The sequence below is a fragment of the Ptychodera flava genome, chromosome 18 (genome assembly GCF_041260155.1).
Source record: "Ptychodera flava strain L36383 chromosome 18, AS_Pfla_20210202, whole genome shotgun sequence".
NCBI classification, from domain to species: Eukaryota; Metazoa; Hemichordata; class Enteropneusta; family Ptychoderidae; genus Ptychodera; species Ptychodera flava.
The window spans coordinates 34,100,944-34,126,138 of NC_091945.1; the positions used below are offsets into that span (position 1 = coordinate 34,100,944).

The 25,195-nt window shown below is 39.3% G+C and overlaps 2 protein-coding genes across 2 annotated transcripts; both read left to right on the top strand.

Moving 5' to 3' along the window:
• Positions 1-1,451: 1,451 nt before the first annotated feature.
• Positions 1,452-22,352, top strand: LOC139117457 (uncharacterized). The gene is made up of 12 exons (XM_070680581.1): positions 1,452-1,585; positions 9,910-10,007; positions 10,809-11,186; positions 11,746-11,985; positions 12,101-12,504; positions 12,938-13,070; positions 13,569-13,711; positions 14,322-15,526; positions 18,512-18,780; positions 19,389-19,450; positions 19,778-20,055; positions 20,677-22,352. Exons 4-11 carry the CDS (start codon positions 11,847-11,849, stop codon positions 19,991-19,993), a joined length of 2,571 nt encoding a protein of 856 aa, XP_070536682.1. The 5' UTR covers positions 1,452-1,585; positions 9,910-10,007; positions 10,809-11,186; positions 11,746-11,846; the 3' UTR covers positions 19,994-20,055; positions 20,677-22,352.
• Positions 22,353-22,462: 110 nt separating this feature from the next.
• On the top strand, positions 22,463-25,127 carry LOC139117456 (uncharacterized). The gene is made up of 3 exons (XM_070680579.1): positions 22,463-23,354; positions 24,511-24,669; positions 24,904-25,127. The coding sequence occupies exons 1-3, from the start codon at positions 23,244-23,246 to the stop codon at positions 25,063-25,065; spliced, it is 432 nt and encodes a 143-aa protein (XP_070536680.1). The 5' UTR covers positions 22,463-23,243; the 3' UTR covers positions 25,066-25,127.
• The last annotated feature ends 68 nt before the right edge of the window (positions 25,128-25,195 follow it).

Genomic DNA, 25,195 nt, shown 5'->3' on the forward strand with positions numbered 1-25,195 from the left:
GCAAGTTCCCGTTTTACATGCGTTGGCAAGACGCCGACATCGAGACTGTTGCTGTTTCGTTTTACGTTGGTTGATCTGGAAGAATTATCACCCTCGAATACTGTCGAATAATGTCACTCACGCTTATAATGTTTTGGCGATGTGTACGTCGAATTCGGCAGGAAATCACACGAAACGAGCGTTTTAGAAGCAAATTAAGTACCAGGTAACGGTATGAATTTTGAGAATGATAGGGAACGATCGTCGGTTACATGATACACGAGCTTGCCACTTTTCACGGTAAAATCGAACGTCGAAGATGACATGGCGGCATAATCCCTATAGGAAATAGCCATTTGGTTTCCCGACTTTCTTTTTGGGGGCGCATAGTCCGAGAGCGGAATAGATTACAAACATGTGGAAACTGTTAGTTACCCAGCGAAGTTCACGTCAAATCATGCTTATTCATGTCGATCTCAGGCGTTTCTCTTTCTTAACATCGGGGAAACGGTGGAAGGTCACGCCATTCATCCATGGGTATTTTTCGAATTTGCCGGCTTTGCAGTAAAAGTTTGGCATAGTCAAAGCTTACGGTGACAACAGAGCAGATGAAAGTAAACTGAACTTAGGTTATGGATACGGAATCTGTGTTATCGCGATGTACGCAGTACCGAAGTCCAGAAAGTAGCCTTCACTTCCAGTCAAAGGAAGAGCGCCCCTAGTGGCGAAAGCTTAAAATCCTTGAATTACCGTATGGTCTTATGGTAACTCGAAACCGACGTAAAGCAGCGCTTGTATAGGATTAAACTCAAATTGTTTGCTGATTGTACGGTACCGCTGTATGTAGTCCGAGTTAATTGACTTGAACTAACCCCACAATCATATCGAAATATCTGATGTCATTTCTTAACATTACTTTTTATATGTTTACTGATCAATGTACTCATCTACAACTGACTTCCAGTTCGGCCAAAAATTCACGAAAATAGATGAAAACAAATTACCAAACTTCTATTATCCTTGTCATTCATGGTCTTTGTTCGATCACGCTTCATGATCAATGACGCCAAGGAATCTGTACACACAAGCCATGTAATAGTACGAACCGTTGATGATACATTTTAGTGAGAGCTGATGCTCGACTGAAATAAAACTAACTTTCCATGGACACAGTCGTCAAAAATAGTTCAGTCTGCCATCCTGAACAGAATAATTTACATTGTATTTGATCATCTCGTTGCGAATCTACGGTGTTCTTATTCAGTACTAGTGTTCATTACTCCTTACAAATGTTGTAAAGACGCTATGAGAGACTGACCACGTGATAGACATGTGATAGTACAGAGTCCTCCATACATAAGAACTTGACGCAGAGCATAGCGCATGTATAGTGTTTCTCATATTTCGATGAACGTCAATGTTTTGAAATCTGAAGCCGGACAAGTTTGGAATGTGACCCTGCGGAAGACGGACATCACATAGACCACACGTGGCTGCAGTGCTAGTCGCCCTGCGAGTGTGCATGTGAAGGAAAGTAATGCCCGACAGATACAACTTGTCTTCTCACTACCGTAGATTTAATCTGAACCAAATGTGATCAAAAAAGGTGAGAAATTATGATAGTATCTACTCACACATTCACAGTGTTTAACTTTTAACTGTACGCCCACGACAACGACAGAACAGTCTATAGTGTATGTTGAGTAGGGACTCAGCATGCAACGACTTGAAACATCGAGTGGAATCCCGGAAACATGGAATATGGAAAATGGAATATGGAAAACGGAAAATGGAAAATTAGACAGATTTGACAGATTAGACACTAAAAACTTACTATGCGCTACACCAATGTGTACTACATCGTGTAAACTTCACGAAAAAATCGGTTTCGTTTTCAAGTCCGTTTTGACTTCCTGACAAGCGCCATTTTCCATGTTTTCCGGGAATTCCACTCAACGGATGGTATTCGGTTACTGCAATCTGCCATAATAGCGTCTAATGCTGCCTCAACTATATACTTTATTGTATATGTTCAGTATTAAAACTACTGTGTTTTATGACTGACCTACAGTTATATGAAAGGATGCCAAAGACTGAAAAAACCATTCGATTTTCCAGCGCATACATCGGACACAAGAGCCCCTGGGTATTTTGCCGTGGATTGTCGGATATCCATTACATCCCAGTAAATTTTGTGGATCACTTCATGAAGATTATTAGACATCGATTTTGATCTGTGTACCTCAAAAGGAATTGCAATCAAATCAAACTATTTATGTGCCGTGACTATCTGTCAGCGACGCGGAGCTTATCAAATAGGTTGATTTTCCGTCGTCGTCCGTCGTCCATCGTCGTCCGTCGTCGTCCTCCGTCGTCCTCCGTCGTCCGTCAACAATTGCCTTCTCCTCTGAAACGACAAGTCCAATTGCTTTGAAATTGTATAAGCAGTTCACTTGGGGTGACTCACTTTGTTTGTTCAAATCGTAGTGAAATTAGCATATTTGTATTTTTGGGGCATTTTTTGGTATTTTTGGTAAAAAAATCTTCTTCTCTGAAACCGCTTGTCCGATTGCTTTGAAATTTGATATGCAGTTTACTTAGAGTGACTTTAGACATATTTGTTCAAATTGTGGTGAAATTTGCATATTTGTATTTTTAAGGCAATTTTTGTCATTTTGGTAAAAAATCTTTAAAAATCTTCATCTTCAAAACTACCAGTAAAGTAGCATTGATAGTTGGTACATATGTCCCTAGGGATGATCTCTTTCAGATTTGTCAAATTGTGCAGAAATATGCAAATTTGCATTTTTAAGGCAATTTTTGCCATTTTTGGTCAAAAATGTATTTCTCAAAAAGTACCGGTCTGATAGTTTTGAAATCTGGTATACAGGTTTCTATAGATGAACTAAGTAATATATTGAACTTCTGATGTAATCTGTGATTTTGTATTTTTGGGGCAATTTTTGCCATTTTTGGTCAAAAAATGTGTATTTTTGAAACTACTTATCTGATAGCTTTGATATTTGTATACAGGTTCCTACAGATGAACCAAATGATATATATTTAAATTAAGATGAAATCTGCCATTTTGAATTTTCGGGGCAATTTTTTCCGTTTTTTGTCAAAAAATGTGTTTCTCAAAAAGTACTGGTCTAACAGCTTTGAAATTTGGTATACAGGTTTCTATAGATGAACTAAATTTGATCTTTTGGAATTACAAAGAAATCTGCAATTTTTATTTTTGGGGGCAATTGTCGCCATTTTGGGTCAGAAAATCTTATTCTCAAAAACTACTCATCAGATAGCTTTGGTTGACATGTTCTTTAGGGATGATCCGATGTAATATATTCAAAGTATGATGAAATCTTCAATTGTGTATTTTTGCAGCTATTTTAGCCACTTTTTTCTGGCCACTGCATTGAGCTATCAAAGATTTCCACCTTCTTCATCAACATGTGTCAAAAATAGTTATTCTCTACATAAACACAGCGGAGCTATATCGGTCGCTAGGTCGCTTGTTTAACCACAGGCGCACGATGTCTTTTAAAATCACTTGTCTGTAATTTTAATGTTGAAACATGCATTTAAATCTGTGCAAACGGAAATCGTGCGGGCAGCTATTGAGGCATACAGTGAACAGTGCCCCGTGCACGGCTGTGGCCGCTTAGCTCAACTGTTAACGTAGCTAATTTTGTACAAATGGCGAATTTTAAAATCACTTGTCTACAATTTTATTGTTGAAACATACATTTTATTGATAACTGTGCGAACGGAAATCATGCAGGCAGCTTTTGAGACCTACAGTGAGCAGCGCCCAGAACACGGCTGTGGCCGCTCGGCTGTCTTGTACACATTACTCTAAAGGTACGAAACTATTTGGAAAATAATTTTTAAATTAGACAAAATTAACGGTTATTGGCCATCCTCGAGATTCAAACTTCAACATTATCAAGGGGATACTTACAAAAATCGATCGATCGGCTTCCTAACTTGTAAAGTTAACATCGGCCCTAACTACGGCTGATAATTAGCGCAATGTTTTTTTACAGACAAGTCCCCTGCCAGCGCCATTTTCAAAGTGTGCAGCTTGAAGTTGACGCATGCGCATACTTTCCTTTTAAACCAATACGTCATTGTTATTCGTACTGAGGAATAGCCTTCAAAATGGCGGTGTCACGGGAGTTGTCCGCAGGTGAAATTTAGCGACTTACCAGCAATTACATGGCCCGGTGCAGTTTTTGTGTTTCAAGAACCCAGTCGATCGATTTGGTACCACGCATGCGACAACACAGAGAAGTTTAAATCCCCAGGGTTGCCAACAACGTTTTATTTTACGGATTTTATTTAAATTATTTTCCAAATAGTTTCGTACCTTTAGAGTAATGTGTACAAGATAGCCGAGCGGCCACAGCCGTGTTCTGGGCGCTGCTCACAGTATGTCTCAAAAGCTGTCCGCATGATTTCTGTTTGCACACTTATTAATAAAATGCATGTTTCACCATTCAATTACAGACAAGTGGTTTTAAAATTAGCCGAGTGTATACTATAAGTAACAGCAGAGCTAAACGGCCACAGCCGTGCACTGCACTGTAGTGTAGTGATGGGCACTGTTCACTGTATGCCTCAAAATCTGGCCGCACGATTTCCGTTTGCACATTTGTTAATAAAATGCATGTTTCAACATTAAAAATTCAGATAATTGATTTTAAAATTCGTCGTGCGCCTATGGTTTAACATCAAGTAATGTTCACTGATTGAAAATTTTCACGATGGTGGAACATTGGGCTGCATGGCTTGTGTCATGGTATGAAATATATGTGACGACAGTAAGAAGTGTGAGCGTACAACTCGAGTGGAGTGAGTGATAAAAGAACTGAAAGACTGGCCATGGGATATGGGAGCTATGTGAGCGGTCTGAAATCACCAAGTGCGCCTGCAAACTGCGCCGGCGCATTTCAAACTGCGCCCCCATTTTGCGCCGGTATATTGCGCCGCCCAAACTGCGCCCTTACTCTGCGCCATTGCGAAGTTTAACTGTCAAGCACGGTATTAATAGTCTATTTTGGTTTAGTCAGGCGATTTCAAAGAAATATTCATGTTTTTCGTGGGAAATATGGTGAAATGTGTCACTAAAATGCGGAGGATGGGAGTAATTTTTTTCCGACACGTATGTGAAGTATGTAATAACATCACCCGAGAGGGAAGGTAACTCCGAGCCAGTCGAGTGTCATTTGCATCTTAAATCGACCTTTGAATCTGTTTGTAGTTTCTACCCGAACCTTGACGGTAAATACTTTCAAAGTAAAAAAAGACGCTAAATTTTACTCTCAAACTATTTCGATGGCCAAATATCTCTGCCATTATAAGTTTCGTAGGGTTACTCTATACTCAGTATATGGCGAGAGTGTCCTAGCTGTCTCAGTGTCCCATCGGAACCTCGTGGACCGTAATTCTTGCTCTAATTCTGCGACCTTTGAATCGTCCAATAATTGCTACATCCAATTCATGACGACCCCAAATGATAAGGAATGCGACTGATTCTGAGACTCTCAGTTCATAGAAGAGTCAAAGTGCGATCACGTTTGCGACTGAACTTGAGACTCCCATTTCGCTTTGTGATGTACATTTGCGAGTGAATTTGAGACCGGGTCTGAGGCTCTCATTTAACGTGCAAACAGCAAATGCGACCGTCCTTACGACTGACTTCCTGACGTAAGGTATAAAGGGTACCGGAAATCGACAAGTGCGAGGCTAAAGTTACGAGAGCGAATGTGAGGGCTTGAAGTGTACGTGCTCACTTTGAAAGTGCGAGCGATAGTGAGAATGTGAAGTGAACTCGGACTGTACATAGTTAGTGCTTGTCAGCATTTATTTCATCACTTTGGTCGAATGAAAACTTACGATCAAAGTCATTGCTGAAAACAGCGATACGATCTCCATGGAAGTACAGTGCTGTGTATCATGAGCGAACAGCTGAGTGAATTCATCATTGGAGTCCCCGATGGAAAGTATTGCAACACTCTTATTTCCAAACACCAAGAAGTTGATATATTCGTCTAAATAAAATATGAATGAGACATTCATCTTTACATAATGGAGAATAGAATATTATATCTGACTACGAAGAACTTTATTCACCAGGTTTTAAAAATCAGCGAGAGATTGATCGGGCTGGGACGTACGATTCACAGACTGATTCAAAGTGCTGGTCAAAGTGAAAGGGGACGCAATGAACACTCAATCCTGACGGATATTTATATAGTTATGTCAAAAACGGGAGTCACAACCATGATTAGGTTATTCAGAGTCAATTAACCTTGAAACTGACCAAACGATAGCACACAATTACATACAATCTAGGTCTAGAGTCCTGTGACACTATGGCGGGTTTCCGAGTCCCTGTCGCGGTTTGGAAAACGACCTGCTGACAGCTGATGACAAAACACGCTCATACTTTTGATCATAGACCCTGGAGCGATGTTTTGATGGATTTCTAGCTTCCTTACCCTATAAACAACTTGAAACTAAAATGAAAGACGAAAAAAGATCCGTGAACGGACGAGAGGTTTCCTGTAGAAACTTCAGATATTTACTGAGGCGGATCATCGATTTTTTTACATCCATGGGCGGATCATGGCAGTGAAATTTACCTCAATGGATGGATCAATCGGAGCACCGAGAATATTGCATTTCCCGTTTGATTTCCAAAACATCATCGTGGAGTTTCTAACAGAAAGGAAAAAATTGAAACGACAACTGATATCGTGTCATTTAAATACGGGCTTTTAATCGTTCATTCATTTTAGTTACTATCGTCGTGCCGTTTTAGAAGATTTGTGAGGACCTAAACGACATCATGTGTTGGTCCATTGCCATGGAATCCTATGCCAACGAAAGGTGGTGACTTTTTTCAAAGTTGAATAAAATTTCCTTTTTGGTTGTGTTAGTCAATTAATCGAAATATTTTTGTTCCCAATTGATCATAAACCCTCGATTCTCCCGTCTATGATTCGATATTCACGTCACTGACTCATTCTTTCTCTTCTTTGTCGATCGATGAAAGTAATTTAATCTTCAATACTCTTTGACAGATGTAACATCTTCACCTATATATTGTCATTAGTTTCTAACCAACGTACAAAAAAATTGGCCCGTTTGCCAAAGCACATGGGTCTATGATTGCGTGAACGGCCGTACTCTATGCATTGGAAAGATATTCATGTTGCAGTCTGCCCGAAAACAAAACCCGAGGATGTTTAGGCGATAACAAAGGCGATGACTCAGTTGCATAAAACAAAACTAAACTTTTCGGACATCATATTTTTATCTTGGCGTCGATTCGATGTGCAACCATACGCTGATCGCCCATATTCTCCATAAACAGATAAAGCTAGTCATAACACTTCTGCGACAAATCCGTGGTGTTTCTCCCAGTGAACGTCCTTGAACCCGTAGCCGCGACCATTGTTTTTGATGTGTTCCGTGTTTGATGATCGGTAGAATTAATGTATCAAAATTTGAAGACACATGTGACTAAATCCTGTGATTGTTAGACAATTGATGGTGTGTAGGGGCGAGACGGAAAGCAACAATCCAAGGACCAAGCTAGGGAGCATCATGCATTGCATGCTTTCTAACAAAGAGCTGCGTGTTTCCATATCTATAGGCCTATACCATACAAATCCGGCTTTGACCAATGTTCCTGTCCTGTTTCGGAGGATAACTTTCGAGCTGCGTAACCGATGTTGAGGTTCAGATTGAGGTTCAGATATCCGAATATCTTTCGTGTTCGAAAGGCTTATTGATTTACAGTGAATACAACTTTTGTATAATTAGTTTACGTGTACATAACCCAGCACACGGGGAAAAGCCAAATACTTACCAATACCAGGTTGGAAAATTTCAGCGAGTCGCTCTCATCAGAGGTCGAGGAAAATAAATATGTCGGTATCGTTGCTCCGCCATGTTTATTGTTGTTTGTGCGACTAGTTTGAAAGTCATAGACTTTCTATAGGTAAATTCATATTGCCATTCAATATTTTACACACGAAGTCACCTGTCACCTCCATTCGGAAGCAAAAACGTTTACACAGAATGTTTTTATAGTGAAAACTAGCTCCAGGCCGTGACATGTCTCTAGTCACGAAGAAACTCCGTAAATCAAAATCGACATCAACATTGAGCGGTGATCGTGAACCGTTAAATAAATGTCGGCAAAATAAAACATCAAATGGCTAAACTTTTGGGGAGAGAGAGAGGGAGAGAGAGAGAGAGAGAGAGAGAGGAGAGAGAGAGAGAGAGAGAGAGGGGGGGGGGGTTTCTGCAGTCGCGAACTGATCATGGTCTTTAGGATGGATAAATGCAGGGTCGGTTTACACATTTGCGCTGCACAGATATCGAAAATGTACAGATACTTTCCCGAAATTTGACTTATTTTATAACATGAGTAGAACAAAACCAAAATTATTGACGTTACTCTTCGGATGTTTGACTTGCAAGTTTGCTAAAGTTAGATTACATGTATACTTACAGAAAATGGACGCCGTAGTCTTCTGTTCAAAAAATATATGTTCTTCAACACCACGTTTCTTATGATCGGTGATGTCACATTTTATTATTTTTATAAATATAAATTAATGCACCGATTTCAAACCGTAATTATTTTTCTTGTCGAATTGAGAGAGTTTTTAGTAGTTCTGTAGACAAAACGATCGGAAACAGCAGAGTATCTTGGCAATGGCACGACATCTACGCTATCGTTTAGCTGCAATAATTGTACAGTTGCAGCCAGAGCCCCGGGTAAGCCGAATTCGGAACGTAATAACGCCAGTTGCAGCGGCGTCGTGGATTGACTGTACCTTTGTCATTTCTGTTGAAGTACACCTATTATTGCTACAAGAATTGTGGGCTTCATGAAACGTTGTTTCTCTGTACATGTATAGGCCTACTGGTCTTGCCGTTATATTCAGTGTCGTATAATCTGTTGTTTGCATGTCAACACATTGGCCTGTGTACAACCTCCTGTGCACACTAATCGTGACCGTAATTTACACAGACATAAACTTTCGATCCCGTCCGTGGATGTCAAAGGTGAACGGGATTAACTTGATCCCGGGTATCAAGTCCCTGGCCTTTATGGAGATGCAAAATTCACAAATTTTGACTGCTGCTGAGGCCAAGCCACGATACCGCCAAGTGAGTGTAATCCGTCCCATACAAACATAACATGGTCTCGTACCTCCGAGACTCCGTGAAAACATGTCATATCATTTTTCGAGCTGCATTTTTTAGGGCACGGATATTAATATCTACAGTCTGCACTGCCAAAGCGTCCTGCTACGCAAGTGCGACTACTCGATGTTGTGACACTCGGTAGGCCTAAGGGCGCAGTTTGGGCGGCGCAATATACCGGCGCAAAATGGGGGCGCCAGTTTGAAATGCGCCCGCGCAGATTGCCGGCGCACTTTGGTGATTTCAGACCGCTTACATACCTGGATATGGGCCACAACTTGGAAAGGAAACAAACGGCGTCGAGTGTCCGGAAGCAAGGGTGTGCACAGATTGATATAGCGAAGCTTTGGATTCTTATGGCCAGGATGGGCCGCCCGGGTGGGTTCTTGTAATTTTGAAAAATGCCAAACGGATCTTGCGTTTTGCAACACAGAACTTTCAAAATTGCAAACGCAAGAGAAACCCGTTTCAGTGTACATGTTTCCCGAAAATACGCGATTCACCGCATGTTTTGTTATATATTGTGAAGACATTGTTTTGTCGTTATAGGCCAGACAACAATAAATTGTTCCCCGGAATCGCCACATCTTCTTTTGCCGTGTTTCGATTTGGAATTCATTTCGTCAAACTGTTGTGTGAGATTCGTTTAATGACAAACAGAAATAACGTTAATTTGCGATTTCCGTTTTCACTTGACAGGTACTGGATGATACAAAAGGTTTGACTAATCACCATGGAGACGACAGAGAGTAGATTCGACAATTATCTGAGAGAACTGTCCGAAAAGATAAGTCTAGGTGAGATATGCACAGTGTTTCATAGAACGATTCTAGTATTATAGTGAACATCCTTCTCTTCACCTAAAAGTTCATTCTCACTTCGTCAGCTTCTTTGCGTCGTGCCAGTTAAACTCTTTGTCACACTCCGGAGTGCATAGAAGTGCATGAGACCATGCTATTAATTATAATAAATTAGTAAAGATTTGTTCGGGATACTAGAATTTCGGATCTCGTTCCCATTTACATGAAGCATCCTCATTCTCAGCAAAGAATTGCCTTGGCATCTGGACGAGCTTGCGAAGCCAGCTGGCCTTCGGTAGGGCTATGCAACACCGTTGAGGGCACATCAGGGATTAGTCAATATACTGCATAGCGAACCAAGAGCTGTGAGAGTCTTGTCTTAATCCAATTTTCTTCGGATTCAATGATAATTTCTTTCTACATTCAGCGACATATCCAAGCATTCACTTATTGTAGTCAACATGTGCATGCACGTGAATCATCAGAATAAATTAAGTCCGAACTCGAATTCAATTTCACCGTTATATATTCATACCTACAATTATATCATCATATTCAACTAAGGACCATTCATATAAGAAAATCGCAAAGTATGTCTCTGTTTGTTTCAAGCGCCCTCAAGATAAGCAAATTACTACTGAGACGAAGACACGCTATTTGCGTGCACTAATTGCTACAGATACAAATATTTTCAATGTTGTGTTGAACTCAAGAATTTTAACAATGTTTAGTCTGTTACAATGAACTGAAGTGTAGAAGATTTTGTAAACACAACATTGGTACATTTACAACTTTCAGATGATTTACGGAAACTTGTGGCCCTGTGCGGTGGTCTGACACCCAGTATCACGAGGAAAGACAGAGCTGACATCCTGAGCCGAGGCAACACACATGCTTTGCTAGCAAAACTGAGAGAAATTGGGCATATCTCAGAAACAAAACACGTGGTGATTGTGCAACTTCTACAAAAAGTCAACAGACCAGACTTGGTCGATGATCTCAGAGTGAGGTATTCCCTAGGCTTTCACAGACACGTCACAGCTTGACTATGACAAGGCGTTGGAGGAAAGAAATCGTCATCAAGCTAAACTAAGATCGCGCCAGTGTACGACAGAAATTGCTCAACCAATAAAAGCGGGTGAATCGCTTGAAGAAAATATCCTTCGCAAACAACGGGTATTGGCGAGTTTCATATTTTTCTGTCTGTTTGTGCGCTTGTTTTTCGTTATCCAGCATGTATTGTTCATAGAATGTGTGGGTTTTTCTTTCCCTTGGACAAAATATATCGCACAGTGAGGCCATAAAGCGTGATAATCCATGAGCAGTGAGAGTGAAGTTTAGATACTCATTTTTGTTCGTCTGTTTGTTTGTTTTTTCAATCCTCTGGAATATTCAAACACAGGCCAGCGGTACTTTCCTAATGTACTCTCACCATTTTCTTTTAATTCTACCAATATACGTTATTACTGCAATGATGTGTGTACCGATCTGAACGGTTAGTTTAGATATTGTTAGCTAGTTTCAGTGAAAGCAAAGCCGTTTGCTACGATTTGAAAACTTATCATGTAAATATATCAATGCTACTATATCGTGACATAGGACAGTCAAAAGTATCGTCTGATTGCTGATTATGGCGACAAGACAGTGTTAAAACACTTTCAAATACATTTTACTTATAGTTCACGCTTGGAATATGTATTCTCCATATGTTCATCTTTTGTTTTTATTTTTTCAGAATTTGCTACCGACTGGCAAAGAAGTAAAACCCACGCTGTCGAAGCCGAAAAAAACCTCCTGGAGTCAGATATTAAAATCAAAACAAAACGAGGACGAGTGATGATTGTTGGCCAGTTTGGAGTCGGGAAAACAAGTCTGAAACGAAGTCTCTTCAAAGAAGAGTTTAATTCTAGACACGATTCTACAAAAGGCATAGACTTGGTTCGATTTTCCATCGATATCTCGAACCTTTTTGAAGGTATGTGTGTTTCCAGATATCATTCCAATGGTAATCTTACCTGCATCACACAACATATTTTACCTCATGAGAAGTGCAATTCCATCGCTTGACGTGACGTCATGTTCAATTTCAGTTGCTGACAAGACCAAAGTTTCACCAACACAAATGGTCATGCGCAAATTACTAGCAGACGAGATGCGAGAACTGTTGAGTCCATCGAAGAAGATGCAAGAAAAGTCGATTTCAAATCACAACTCAAACGTGCCTGTGAAATCGGAACAGGATGTCCCCTTACGTCAAATTAAACATGATGATGACGAACACCCCAATGTCGATGATGACGTCTTCCAAGATGAGAATAATGGCGACAATCTGGAGTCACTCAATTTGTTGTCACAGTTGCTGTTCGAAGACGAGGATGAACAAAAACTTCTTGAAAACTTAAACGTCAGTCAGATTGGAATGGGGATGGAGTCGTTCTGTGATTTCGGTTTATGGGATTTTGCAGGACAAAGTGTCTATTATACAACTCACCAGGTAATAACTCGACAAGTCTCTAGGATCGTCGACATAAAAAAGTTTTCGCATGGATAACGTATTCCATGTTGATGCAGCCTCAGTCTGTCTCCTCAAAACAAAACTCATTTCGTTAAGTAGATTTCATTGTGGTAATCTGTATTATAAATGCGATTTCGATGCCCGAAGAGTAAATATAGGTCTCATTATCTCCCTCTAACAATCAGCGAAGGAATTACAGTTAGCATTCTTCAGTTTCTATCATCGATGGCGTCATTTGTATATGTCTACGTTTTGTTCACTTCCACCAGTGGACATGCAGGAAATGTCATATTCAGCCAACACTCTGATCGAAATGACTTCATCGATATAAATTGAAGAATAATTTACATTCATTCAACACTATAATACATATTTAATGTAAAGGTGATCAATAAACTCATTTGTTTATAAGGTGTTCCTGGACAACAAGTCGATATTCATCCTAGTTGCGGATGCGTCACGTGATCTGGACGACGAGTGTCCAATAGACGAGAGTGATTCTAGGGGTGAACGCCAATGCTGGAAAAAGAATATGAATTATAAAGGTGATAAATTGTTGTGTTTCCCGTTTATAATGGTTAGTTCATGGATTTATTTTCAAGTCAACCTAACAATTTAAGAGCTTCGTAGGTCATGATCAGTTCTGAGATAATAATCAGCAACGATGTAATGTGAACAATTGGACTGGGCCAGGGGAATACGGTAGTTGCGAAATGGACAATGGATCAAATCAGCGTGGCTTTGGAACTGAGTATTAAACAACACTTTTACGCAGTTTTCACGACTGGACGGTTGTCACGACACGATCAGTTGCTGCCATTAGCACGTGATCTTTGCATCCCGTCCGAAACGACAAGCAGAAATTCTCTATCCACGCATTGCTTGTGGCTGTCGGTCATTGGTAAAGTTAACCTAGAGTAATTACAAATGAACAAGAAAAGTGATCTCTGGTAGAACCATATATCTTTCAAATATTCCACGTTCCGTTCTTAAGTGAAAGAATCATAACGAAAAACACTTATATTACTTATTATAAATTACAGATTACCTGACATTTTGGTTGAATTCAATACACACATGCAGTAAGAGATCAACGGAGACTATCGTAATTGATGACCAAGAATATACGACTCCTCTGATAATATTGGTTGCCACAAAGAAGGACAAATTAAACAAAGATCAACAGGTTAGTTTATCTTCAGATACAGTGCTGGGACAACAATCTCTGGCCAATTGCAATGCTCTGTAACGTCGTAATTTTTTATCGATATTTCACACTTTCGGTTTCCAAAATGACAGGGCTGCTCTCTTTAAAACTTGAATACATCCATGAAAGATATGCAAAATTGTCATCATTGTTCCCTGTCACTTGTCTGTCAGCGGACAGCTGTATACAACCATGTAGTACCTATCGGATAACGGTACTAGCATGAAATGCAGACCACGTCACACACTTGTGTGCCCTGTGACACCACTATACACATCTTTATAGTGCTGTACACAGACCTGTGTGAGAGCACTGTGAAATTCAATGTCATCTTCGCTGACATTGACGAGGAGAACGGTTTGTGACAGGGCTGTCATGGTCTGTCACAGGGCTCAACCTTTTTTCTATGTCGTAATTTCAGGCCACCAAGACAGCATGAAGGCTTCTTACTGACAATGTAAACATTTGACTCTGCCGTTAATTATTATTCTTTGACCAACTTTCGGCGTCGCCGGCTAACAGAGAGAAATGTTGGTTACAGGATTTGTATAAATTGTGTAACTGTTACGGCAACCTTTTACACTCACAGGATGATTTTGTCCAAGAGATGAGGTTGTATCTGGCTGAGGAATGCGAAGAGGCGTTCGACGCTCATATATTCCAGGAAACGTTCATTGTTGACAACAGCAAAAGTGGAACAGATGAAGAGGATCCTGAAATCAAGCGGTTGAGAGAGTGTTTGAAACTGATCGCCGATGCACCAATATTCACAACAGATGTTCCCGTGAAATGGTTACGGTTAGAACTTGTCCTGAAGGCGCTGAAAGATCTCAACAAACACGTCACCAGCATTTCCTTCGTCAACCACTATGCAACGAAGCTTGGAATCACTGAAAAAGAAACGTCAGAAATCTTGAAATATTTCCATGCAATCGGCATCGTCTATTTCTTTCAAGATTTGCTCGTTTTGGAAGCGCAATGGCTGACTGGCATTCTAAGTAGAGTGATACTAATGAAACTTGGCGATTTTCCGATTAAACATCCAAAGAAGAAGATGGAGCGTTTCCTTATAAACCTTAGAAGATACGGCATCTTGCACGATGAACTGTTGGATTTTATTTTGGATGAACGAAAACGAATCAAAAACAAAAAATCCGACGTGATCGAACGCGATCTTACCGGCAAAAACAAAGCAGTTGAAAAAAGTCTTGCGTATGATGCTCGCCAGTCTGTTCAAGATATCACTTCTGTGTCAAACGACGAAGCGATGTGTGCAGACAGCGGTGATTCGAGAACCACTAAGGGACGACAAAGAGTTGTTGAACTTCTGAAGCACTTTGATCTCGTATATCCTTTGAACCATGCTGCCTTGTCGAAATCTTACATCGTACCTTCCTTACTTCAACTTGACAGATTAGAAGTGCTTCCTCTTGGAGCAGAGAAGAGTTACCACACCCTGCCTTTATATTACCATTTCTCTGGTGGTTTTCTTCCAGAAGGGTTTTACTATCGACTTGTCGTTCGCTGTTTGGAAAATTGGCGCGGAGAGATCGACGAAACCACTCTCAGGAAAAACCTGAAATATCACCATGCTCGCATTCCCGTCAGTAGACGACACAGAATGACACTGACAAAGATTGGATCAGACATTGTCATGGTGATGTGGTATTCCACAACGGAGCGAACATTTCAACCTCTTCATCCAAAACCAGATCCGGCGAAGTGCATAGATGCTAGAATATTTGTGGAAAGTGCCATGAATGACATCATCAAGACATGGATGCCGTCATTAAGGTACTACAGTTGTAACACTACGCGAGAGCCGCTAAAATGTATTGTATAATAAAAAAAGTATGCACAGTGATAAACAACACATCATGAGGCTATCCGGATCCATTATTAATCTGACATTACCCATTTTAATACTCAAATTTCAGTTTAAATTTGTCTGTTTCATTGAAATACGCTACCCTGCAGAGTACCAATATATGCATTCCAGACTAATGCATGGACATATAGTAGTGTCGGAGGGCCGGTCAATGAAAAAGACTTCACAATTGTTGAAACATTTTATGCAACCAATGTTAATTTTTGAGAAAATCACACGACGGTTGGTTGATAAAAATATGTATAAATTCTAGGTGACTTGAATGCACAAAATCTGAGAAAAGAATTGTCAAATTTTCGTACGAATGTCAGCATCCCAACTACAGGTACCGAGATCTAACAGTCAATGTCGTCCTAGGTCACACCACACAAGTGTTGGAGGCACCTTCGTAAGTGCGTTCATGTAAATATGAGTTAAACTCAGTAGCCCGTTTTTTTAGTCCCCTTGGACACCGTCCGGGGGGACTTATAGGTTTGGTCGTGTCCGTGCGTGCGTATGTCCGTGCGTGCGTGCGTGCGAGCGTTCGTCCATCCGTTCACACAGATATCTCAAAGATGCAAGGAGCGATTTCATTCAAACTTGGTACAAGGATTACTTCATATGTCATACAGATGCACGTCAATTTGTTTTGTGATACAATCCAATATGGCCGCCAGGCGGCCATTTTGCTATGATTTTTTTCATGTACAGAGCCATAACTCAGACATGTTTCAACAAATTTCATTCAAAGTTGGTACAAGGACATCGACCAATGTCATAGATATGCACGTCAATTTGTTATGTGATACGATCCAATATGGCCACCAGGCGGCCATGTTATTACGATTTTTTCATGTACAGAGCCATAACTCAGAACTGTTTCAACCGATTTTATTCAAACTTGGTACAAGGACATTGACCAATGTCATAGATATGCATGTCAATTTGTTTTGTGATACGATCCAATATGGCCGCCAGACGGCCATTTTATTACGATTATTTCATGTACAGAGCCATAACTCAGACATGTTTCAACCGATTTTATTCAAAGTTTGTACAAGGACATTGACCAATGTCATAGATATGCACATCGATTTAATTTGTGATACGATCCAATATGGCTGCTGTGTGGCCATTTTGTTACGATTTTTTCATGTACAAAGCCATACCTCAGGCATGTCTCAACCGATTTTATTCAAAGTTGGTACAAGGACATTGACCTATGTCATACATATGCACGTCGATTTGTTTTGTGATACGATCCAATATGGCCGCTAGGCAGCCATTTTATTACGATTTTTTCATGTACACAGCCATAACTCAGACATGTTTCAGCCGATTTTATTCAAAGTTGGTACATGGACATTGACCAATGTCATAGATATGCATGTCAATTTGTTTTGTGATATGATCCAATAGGGCTGCCTTGCGGCCATTTTGTTACGATGTTTTCATGTACAGAGCCATAATACTCAGACATATCTCAACGGATTTTATTCAAAGTTGGTACAAGAACATTAACCTAGGTCATACATATGTACGTCAATTTGTTTCATGATTTGATCCAATATGGCTGCATGGAAGCCATTTAGTTACGATTTTTTCATGTCCTTAACCAAAACTTGGGCACGTCTCAACTGATTTTATTCACCGATTTTATTCAAACTTAGTACAAGGACATTGACCTATGTCATACATATGCACATTGATTTGTTTTTTGATACAATCCAATATGGCCGCCTGTGACCATTTTCTCCCAATTTTTTCATGTCGGGAACCACAACTCAGACATGTATGAAGCAAATTTATTCAAAGTTGGTACAAGGACATTGACTTATATATACCGGTACATATGTATGTTGATTGGTTTCTCGAGATTGATCAATATGGCCACATGGTAGCAATTTGTTATGGTTTTTCATGTCGAGAGCCATAACTCTGGCAAGTCTCAACTGATCTTATTCAAAGTTGGTACATGGACAATGACTTATGTCATGATACATATATGTGTTGATTTTCTAAACAGTAAGATCAAATATCGCTGCATGGTGGTGATTTTGTTACAATTTTCTAATGTACAGAGCCACAAGTCGGACATATTTCCACCAGTATCATTCAAAGTTGGTACAAGAACATTGACCTATTTCATACATATGCTCGTCAATTTGTTTCACGTCATGTAGCAGTAACATGTCAATTATTGAAGTTTCTAAAGTAGGCTGATATGTCGAGAAATACTGCATCAAATTTCATGAAACTTTGTACATTAATTTGTTATAGCATATGTAATGAACTTTCCTAATTAGAGTGATATAGCCACAAATTAATACAAAGTCAAATTTGATGAAACTTGATACAGATGTTGATCTCATAGTCTTGTAAATACTGCATCAAACTTTATGAAATATGAGACCGGTGATAATCTGTTAAGTGTAAGGATTGTATGCAAAATGTTTTGCAACATCCTATTGATTAATTCCAAGTTGACTCATTTTACAAACTTCAGGATGGTGGCCTACACTGGTTTTGTGTTTTCATCACCATGAAACTCATTCTTGGCCATTGACTCAAGCGCCATCTGTATTAAAGTATTTTTATCACAGACCTAATTAATGAAGAGGACTCTATCCTCTCTGAGGACTTGTAATCAAAGTACCCATTAACAAGTGGGGACTGTGTCATCAACGATGACTTGTTAAAATTCCATTCTGAGTCATAGACGTGTGTATATACGCCTAAGAAGAACACTTCTTAGGCGTATATACGCAGGTGTATGGGGCGTGTATGCGCAGAGCGGAATTTTAGAAAACCGGCGACTGTGAGTAAAATCACCATATATAATCATAAATGTTGACGTCACAACATCTATATGTATCGATAAACCTAACATGTAATAAAATTTATTTTATCAGATATGATGCCAAAGTTCGATGCAGCTGTAAAGGTCACAAGAATAAACATGAAGATGCCGACTGTGAGAAATGGATCGGTGATAATGATTTCGTCTTCCACGATATCAAAGTAGATCCACCGTACCAAGTCACCAAGGAGTGTCAATCGGTTCCTGAAATGAATCTGAGGAAAGGTATTGAACAAATCAGAAAGTACGTCGGACCCAACAGAGTTCAGTGTACAGAGATGCCTTGTATGATGGATTTACAACCAGTAAAGACTTGGTTTGGTAAGTGCATCGTGGGAATTGGCGTAAACTCGCCCTTAGTTCTTGTTAATGTAACATTTACAAGCAGATATACGGATGAAATAAACTGATGAAGCTAGGACAAGTGGAAGTGAAATGAGTTGGCTCAGTACGTCTGAGATATCAGAGGTCATTGACACCCACAAAATAAATACAGCGAGACACAAAAATACCACATATGGCAGAGCAGAAGCTCTGATTTTTCTCAGGTTGTAATGTCTACCAATTTTTCATATTCTCAGACACGTTAGCGACGCCCACTGTTTTACTGGTGAGAATCTCAGGATGGAGTAACTAGCCAATTAGCTGAATTTCCACAATTTTGTGTCCATGTTTCTGTAATGTGCTTTTTCTTTTTTTGATTACTGACCAAACTCATGCTATAATGACAGCAAAATAGGAACTACAGCTTTTCGCCCATAAGCTAATGATTCGTGACCGGCCTGATCACTTCAATTACGGTTATTGACATCATCGACTTTTTGTTCGGTGTTTTAAAGCTAAACTATACCATACCTCGTCTCTTGATGAGAAAAATATAACTGTAACAATTTCTTTACAGTAATTGTCATTTTATGTTCTATATTCAGGTGTTTCCAACTCTGTCAGACTGACATTGAAAGACTTTACGGAGAGGATGCCAAAGTTAGGTGTAAGTCTCGGACATTCTCACTCATAGACCTGCATGATTGGATTTTCAGCTTCCTATTGTGTGTGTATTTCCATTGCTGATAATCTTAAACTGTGAATTGTGACAGATTGGCATGACAAATAATCATTACATTATTTAATTCTATTTAAAGTGCGGCGCCCTGATCTTTTTTTATCTGATTGGTATTTCCATTGCTAATAATCTTAAACTGTGAATTGTGACAGATTGGCATGACAAATAATCATTACATTATTTAATTCTATTTAAAGTGCGGCGCCCTGATCTTTTTTATCTGATTGGTTTTACTCGTTTTATTTTTCCCTGTAGGTGGTTGCCATGTCATGTGTAGTCATCGTCTTCTTCTGGTTGTTTGTTCTGGCAATAGAGTCAGTCTTGATTGAGTGCGAATCGATTCATCCTCAACGGGCATTGCTATGTTGGTCCAGTGCATCGCGATATTTCTCATTCTCATCTGTTCATTCTCATTGGCTACTTGGCTGTGTATATTTTACAGCAGGAATGAAGACGAATACCGAAATGTGAGGGCGCTGTTCCTCGTCGTGATATCCATGATGTCCATTTACATGTCTATCTTCGCCAAAGAGGTCAGTCAATGTTATAGAAACTTGTATCTGTGTCTTTAGAAGTTATTCAAACAGATGTATAGAAATTTGACATGTTTGAATCTGGGCAAATTTAAACAAATATGAAGCTGCGAAGTTTCAACGATTTGATCTAGACAGACAGTTTATTTCACCCTTTCATCCCTTGAACATCGTATATTTAGTATAACTAGGCGCAAACGTTTTTTGGGGTTTGAAATTTTGACTCACCTCACTATGCGAATTTTATTTTTTGAAATGTATGAAATGAAAAGCAACCCATGCGGGACTTGAACCCATCTCCCGAATACATTTCGGATGATCTACCAACATGCTCTGCATGTCATTTTATGACGTTTGTCATGAATGACATGCATTGCATATCACATTCGATTTTGCAATCGTTTTCTCCTCCTCTTACTTTTTTCTTTAATTTCGATCACCTTGAGACTTGTTTCTGTCACAGCTGCATGTTTGTTCACTGTACAAATGCCTAGCCGCTACTGCGAGTCAAATGAAACCCATTCTTAGAAGACGATTAATCCCGACTTAACACTGTAATTTCGGTAAAAACAACAATGATGTTACACTTTTCACCGTTTTTGTTTCCTTGTTTTCTTACAGATCTCAAAGATGACAGAGGACTGTCCGCATGCAGAGATAGCTGGTGTGCCCAGCAATCAAACCGTGACCTAGGCTTTTTGTTCCCTTGGTTGTGTTTGTTCATCGACAATATTACACAGACAACGTGCGTTTCATTCCATAGACGTTACGGATAACGCATTTCGTATATGTTTGTAAAATAATCGGGTTTAACGATTTGTATAATGTTGTTCAAAGTTGTGAAGAATAATAATATATACCTCAAATGGATTAAACAATTACATAGATGTTAGCTGGTGGGCTACACAATAGGGTTTATACATGTGAGTCACATTATTATGATTCGTCTTTTTAAGCGATGACAGCCGCAAATAGATACAGCTACTACAATTACAACAATATATATGTTTTCTTTCCGCGATGAGACCGTGATAGATTTGACAATTATGTATTAATGCACTGTGTCATTCATTAACAACTATTGAAAATAGACAACGGCACCCACTTACATCACGTTTGCTGAAGTGTTGGGGGCATGCATACCTCCATGATCAATTTCAATTGGAAAAGAGTGCTATTGTTGTGTTTCAGTGCAACTGTATGCCTTGTGATCATCAGTAAAATGTTTGCCTTCGTTCAAAGCAGTTTTATTTCAATATTTATGATAATTACCAGGATCTGAATGTTGTGAGTTCATGGGTCGATATTTGTACACCTGCGTATACGTGCGCCGTAAAATTTGATTGTTTGTTCTATTAACTCAGCCCCTGCATCTTGAGGGGGCCGTCGGAACTGTAACCTCCATTAATGTAATAATCTCCATAAATGTAACAGCAACCATAATTGTATAAAATGCACCCATAAATGTATTATCACCCATAAATGTAATAAAAACACCAACCACAATTGTAATATTTGTCAACCATAAATGTAATAAATCTATTTTGTCGTTGCAATTGAGGAATTATCCCTTAAATATTTATCTGTGTAATAAGAAAAGCAACTCCATACATTATTCATATCTTAATTGTTTGCGTTTAGTGTGTATTGTGTATTTGAAAGTGTATTTTACCTTTCCCTGTTGTGTGTGCAGACTTGATCGGCCATGGCGAGACACAGCTTTAATTTGAACGTCAGTGCAGTCTCTACTCCAGAGTGGGAAGACTATAACACTTCAATCCTTTAACGCCGTTTTCCCTCGAAATGTTGCCGTACTTTCTTAATCAGTTGACTCAAATTCGTCTTCAGTGGATAAATTGTCTGGAAAAAACGATAGATTGTCTGTATTCCTATCTTGTCCAACTTGAAGTTTGTTCCTTCACTGGGGATGTTAGGATGTCTAATTTTGTTCTACTGTGTTCAAGCTAGTGATCGTATTGTTTTTACTTGATTGAAATGAAGAAAAGTTCTCGCAACATGTTTTGTGTCGTAACTTTCTGTTATAAGGTTGTATATTTCTCTGTTATTTGTTCTGAGTCATTTGTCATAAACTTTGTGGTATCACTGGTTGACGAGTTATTTTGACGCTTCCTTATTATGTAATTATCAGTGTCTAGAACTGCTGTTCCACTTCCATTATCTAACGGTTTGATCAGTACCTCGCCGTTTTCTGATAGTTTTCTCAAAGTATTCTATTCTGTGTTTCGGAAAGGAAACCTAGTTTCAGGAAAGTATGCAACACATTACACTAGTCTTATTAAAGTTATTATTTACTCAGGACATTGATAAACAGAATATCACATAATTATGCAAGCTCAAGTTTATTACATTTATGGTTGAGTTTTATTACATTTAGGGTTAATTTGTTTATTACATTTGTTGTTGCGGGTTTTTACATTAATGGTCGACTGTTCTATTACATTTGTGGTTGATTTTATAACAATTGTGGTTGATATTACATTTATGGAGATTATTACATTTATGGAGGTTACAGGAACTGCCCCTGTGCAACTTTCTAGTTTGCAAACCAATGTATTTCATACACGATATCTAGACATCACGTCATTGTAGCTACAACATTTAAATTTTACTATCTGTACATGACAAACATTTTTAACTTTCATTAATCGCCAACGTACATTGGATACAACGTTTACATCGGTCGTTATGTATCGCACGACCTTTGAGGGCAGTTCTGAGTACCCTTCCTTTGTATAGGCAGCTCCGCGGCTGTTCATAGAATGACGGTACATGTACATGTCACGGACTGTATTGATGGAGTTATGTTGGGCCATAATAAGGACGTGCACATCTGGTAATGGCATCCATATCAGGTCAAGATATTTTCATGAAAATTAACGTAGGGACTCGTTGACAGTATTAAGACTATACTATGACAACATAGTATCCTCACCTACAGAGGTTTTACTTGTTTGGAGAAACACTTAAAAAGCGCCGTTATCGTCGTCTGCGCATGTGCAGGATTTCGTGTTTACAAACATTACGTTCAATCCCACAAATCATTGCAATCCACGATGGCGAGCGAGGATCCCATGAGCGCTAGCTTTGATATGAGCGGAGTGGACGCTGCTCTTGCCGATGTTTATGAAAAATAACTCACAAGAACCAAATCATGTAATTGTAGAGGAATGTGCTCAAGGAAACGTGGCCGTGGTGCATGCCCGTGCAAGGCCATAGACGAGTATTGCAATAATGGATGCACCTGTGGCAGACGACGTCCTTGTGTGAATATAGAACCGGTAAGTACTGTAACGCTACCATACTACAGCTTGGTCGATCATTATTATTTATCGGTATTTATGGCCCGAAATATTTGCATCTAATACTAGCATGTGGACAGTCCTGTCCTTTGAGTACTACTATCTAAGCCTAGTATGTGCGTTCATTTTTCCAATATATGACTGCATTCAAAAAGTTCGGACGAACGAAGCATGGCCTCGCCACAGCTTATGCCGTTATGTGCACACCCTATTTATAACCAAGTGTAGAAATGCTGTTTGTCCCAGTTGGGATAACAATTTCCAAGCGTACTTTTTCCACGGAATCGGCCATGTGTAAACCAAAATGCTATATGATCGACCATCCAGCTTTCCGGGCACTCTTTTTCGTAGATAGACCCTGACCTCAAATATCGTTTGATACTTATCTTACTTCCCGGATTTCAATCTCTAGACTAGTCTATGAATTCCTTTTGATACGCTTCATAATGGGCGAGAGCACTTGTAATGAACTTCTGTGACTTCGTCAGTCGCTGATTTGGAAAAAAGGTTGCCGTATAGGTTTGGAACCAACATTGAATCGGTATTCATTGCATAGTTGCTGCTATGATTGTAATTCATAGACGATGATTTCAGTGAAAAGTCGACTTGAATTATTAAATCTGACAAAGTGAGATACTATCTCAGTATCTCCATACTTCATACTGGTACACAAGTTGCAAAAGGAGCAGCAACTAACATGTAATCCGAGAAAAACATTTCACACAACTATGAACTTCAGCCTACTACTGAAAAAGTGGCTTGTCAGAAAACTCAAAGTGGCTGGTAGATTTGGCTAGCTTCTGGCTCTTGTCCTCACCATCATTGCATCATAAATTGTGATGTGTTTTCTCTACAGATGAGTGAAATTTTCAGGGTGTACATCCTGGTGGAGGCAGTAAGCAGTAATTATTTGTCAACAACTGCCATACAGTTTCTTATATCATGTCACTAAAAAGTATGTTGTTGTGTAGCTATAGTGTTACCTTGCCAGCATTACCATTATTGATATTAGTTATTGCTTTTCCAATATCTTTATTTATATTTTTGAAATCTTAATCATGTGTACCTTTTCTGGTGATTTATTTATTTATTTGTTGGGTGTTTTTTTTTGGGGGGGGGGGGCTGTGTTTTGTAGGAGTCGTCATCATCTGAGGAAGATGAGAATACTGTACAACCTGAACAGTCAAACATTAGGAAAAGACGACGTGTTGCTTACCAGCCTGAACAGCTATCACAGGTGCTAGATTGCATGGATGAACAGGACAGGCACAGTGCTCATGAAAGAAATGTACAGGTTTGTAGAAAACTACCTTTGTTGTCAGTTTTACACATTTGTTTTTCATTTCATTTGATTGACATGTGAACAACAGAAGTGTTAAAGTCAAGTATAAAAATTTGAACAGGCAGTGCTAAGACTGTATGGGTAAAATAATATTCAAAATGATGTTAGACATTTGCTATGATTTTTCAAAATCAAATAAGTAGGATTTTAAGCCTGTTAATCTTTGTTTTCTTTCATTGCTTTCAGCAATATATACAGAATTTAACAAGAGAAAGACTGGAAGAAGTGACCATGGAATTGATCAGAAGGCAACCGGATGCATGGGCAGACTTTGTCTTGGATAGAACCGATCAAGGCTTCAATCAGTTTCATCAGCAGCCATCCCTGATCCAAAACCTGATGACATAGTATCTCCTCCATGGTGTAGGTGTGGAGAATGTCGACCAATGCCTTCACAGGTTGAAAACAAATGTTGTGCAAAAAGGACTGGCCAAGAATGCATAGCAAGGACATGGTTATTTCAACAACTTGTTATGGA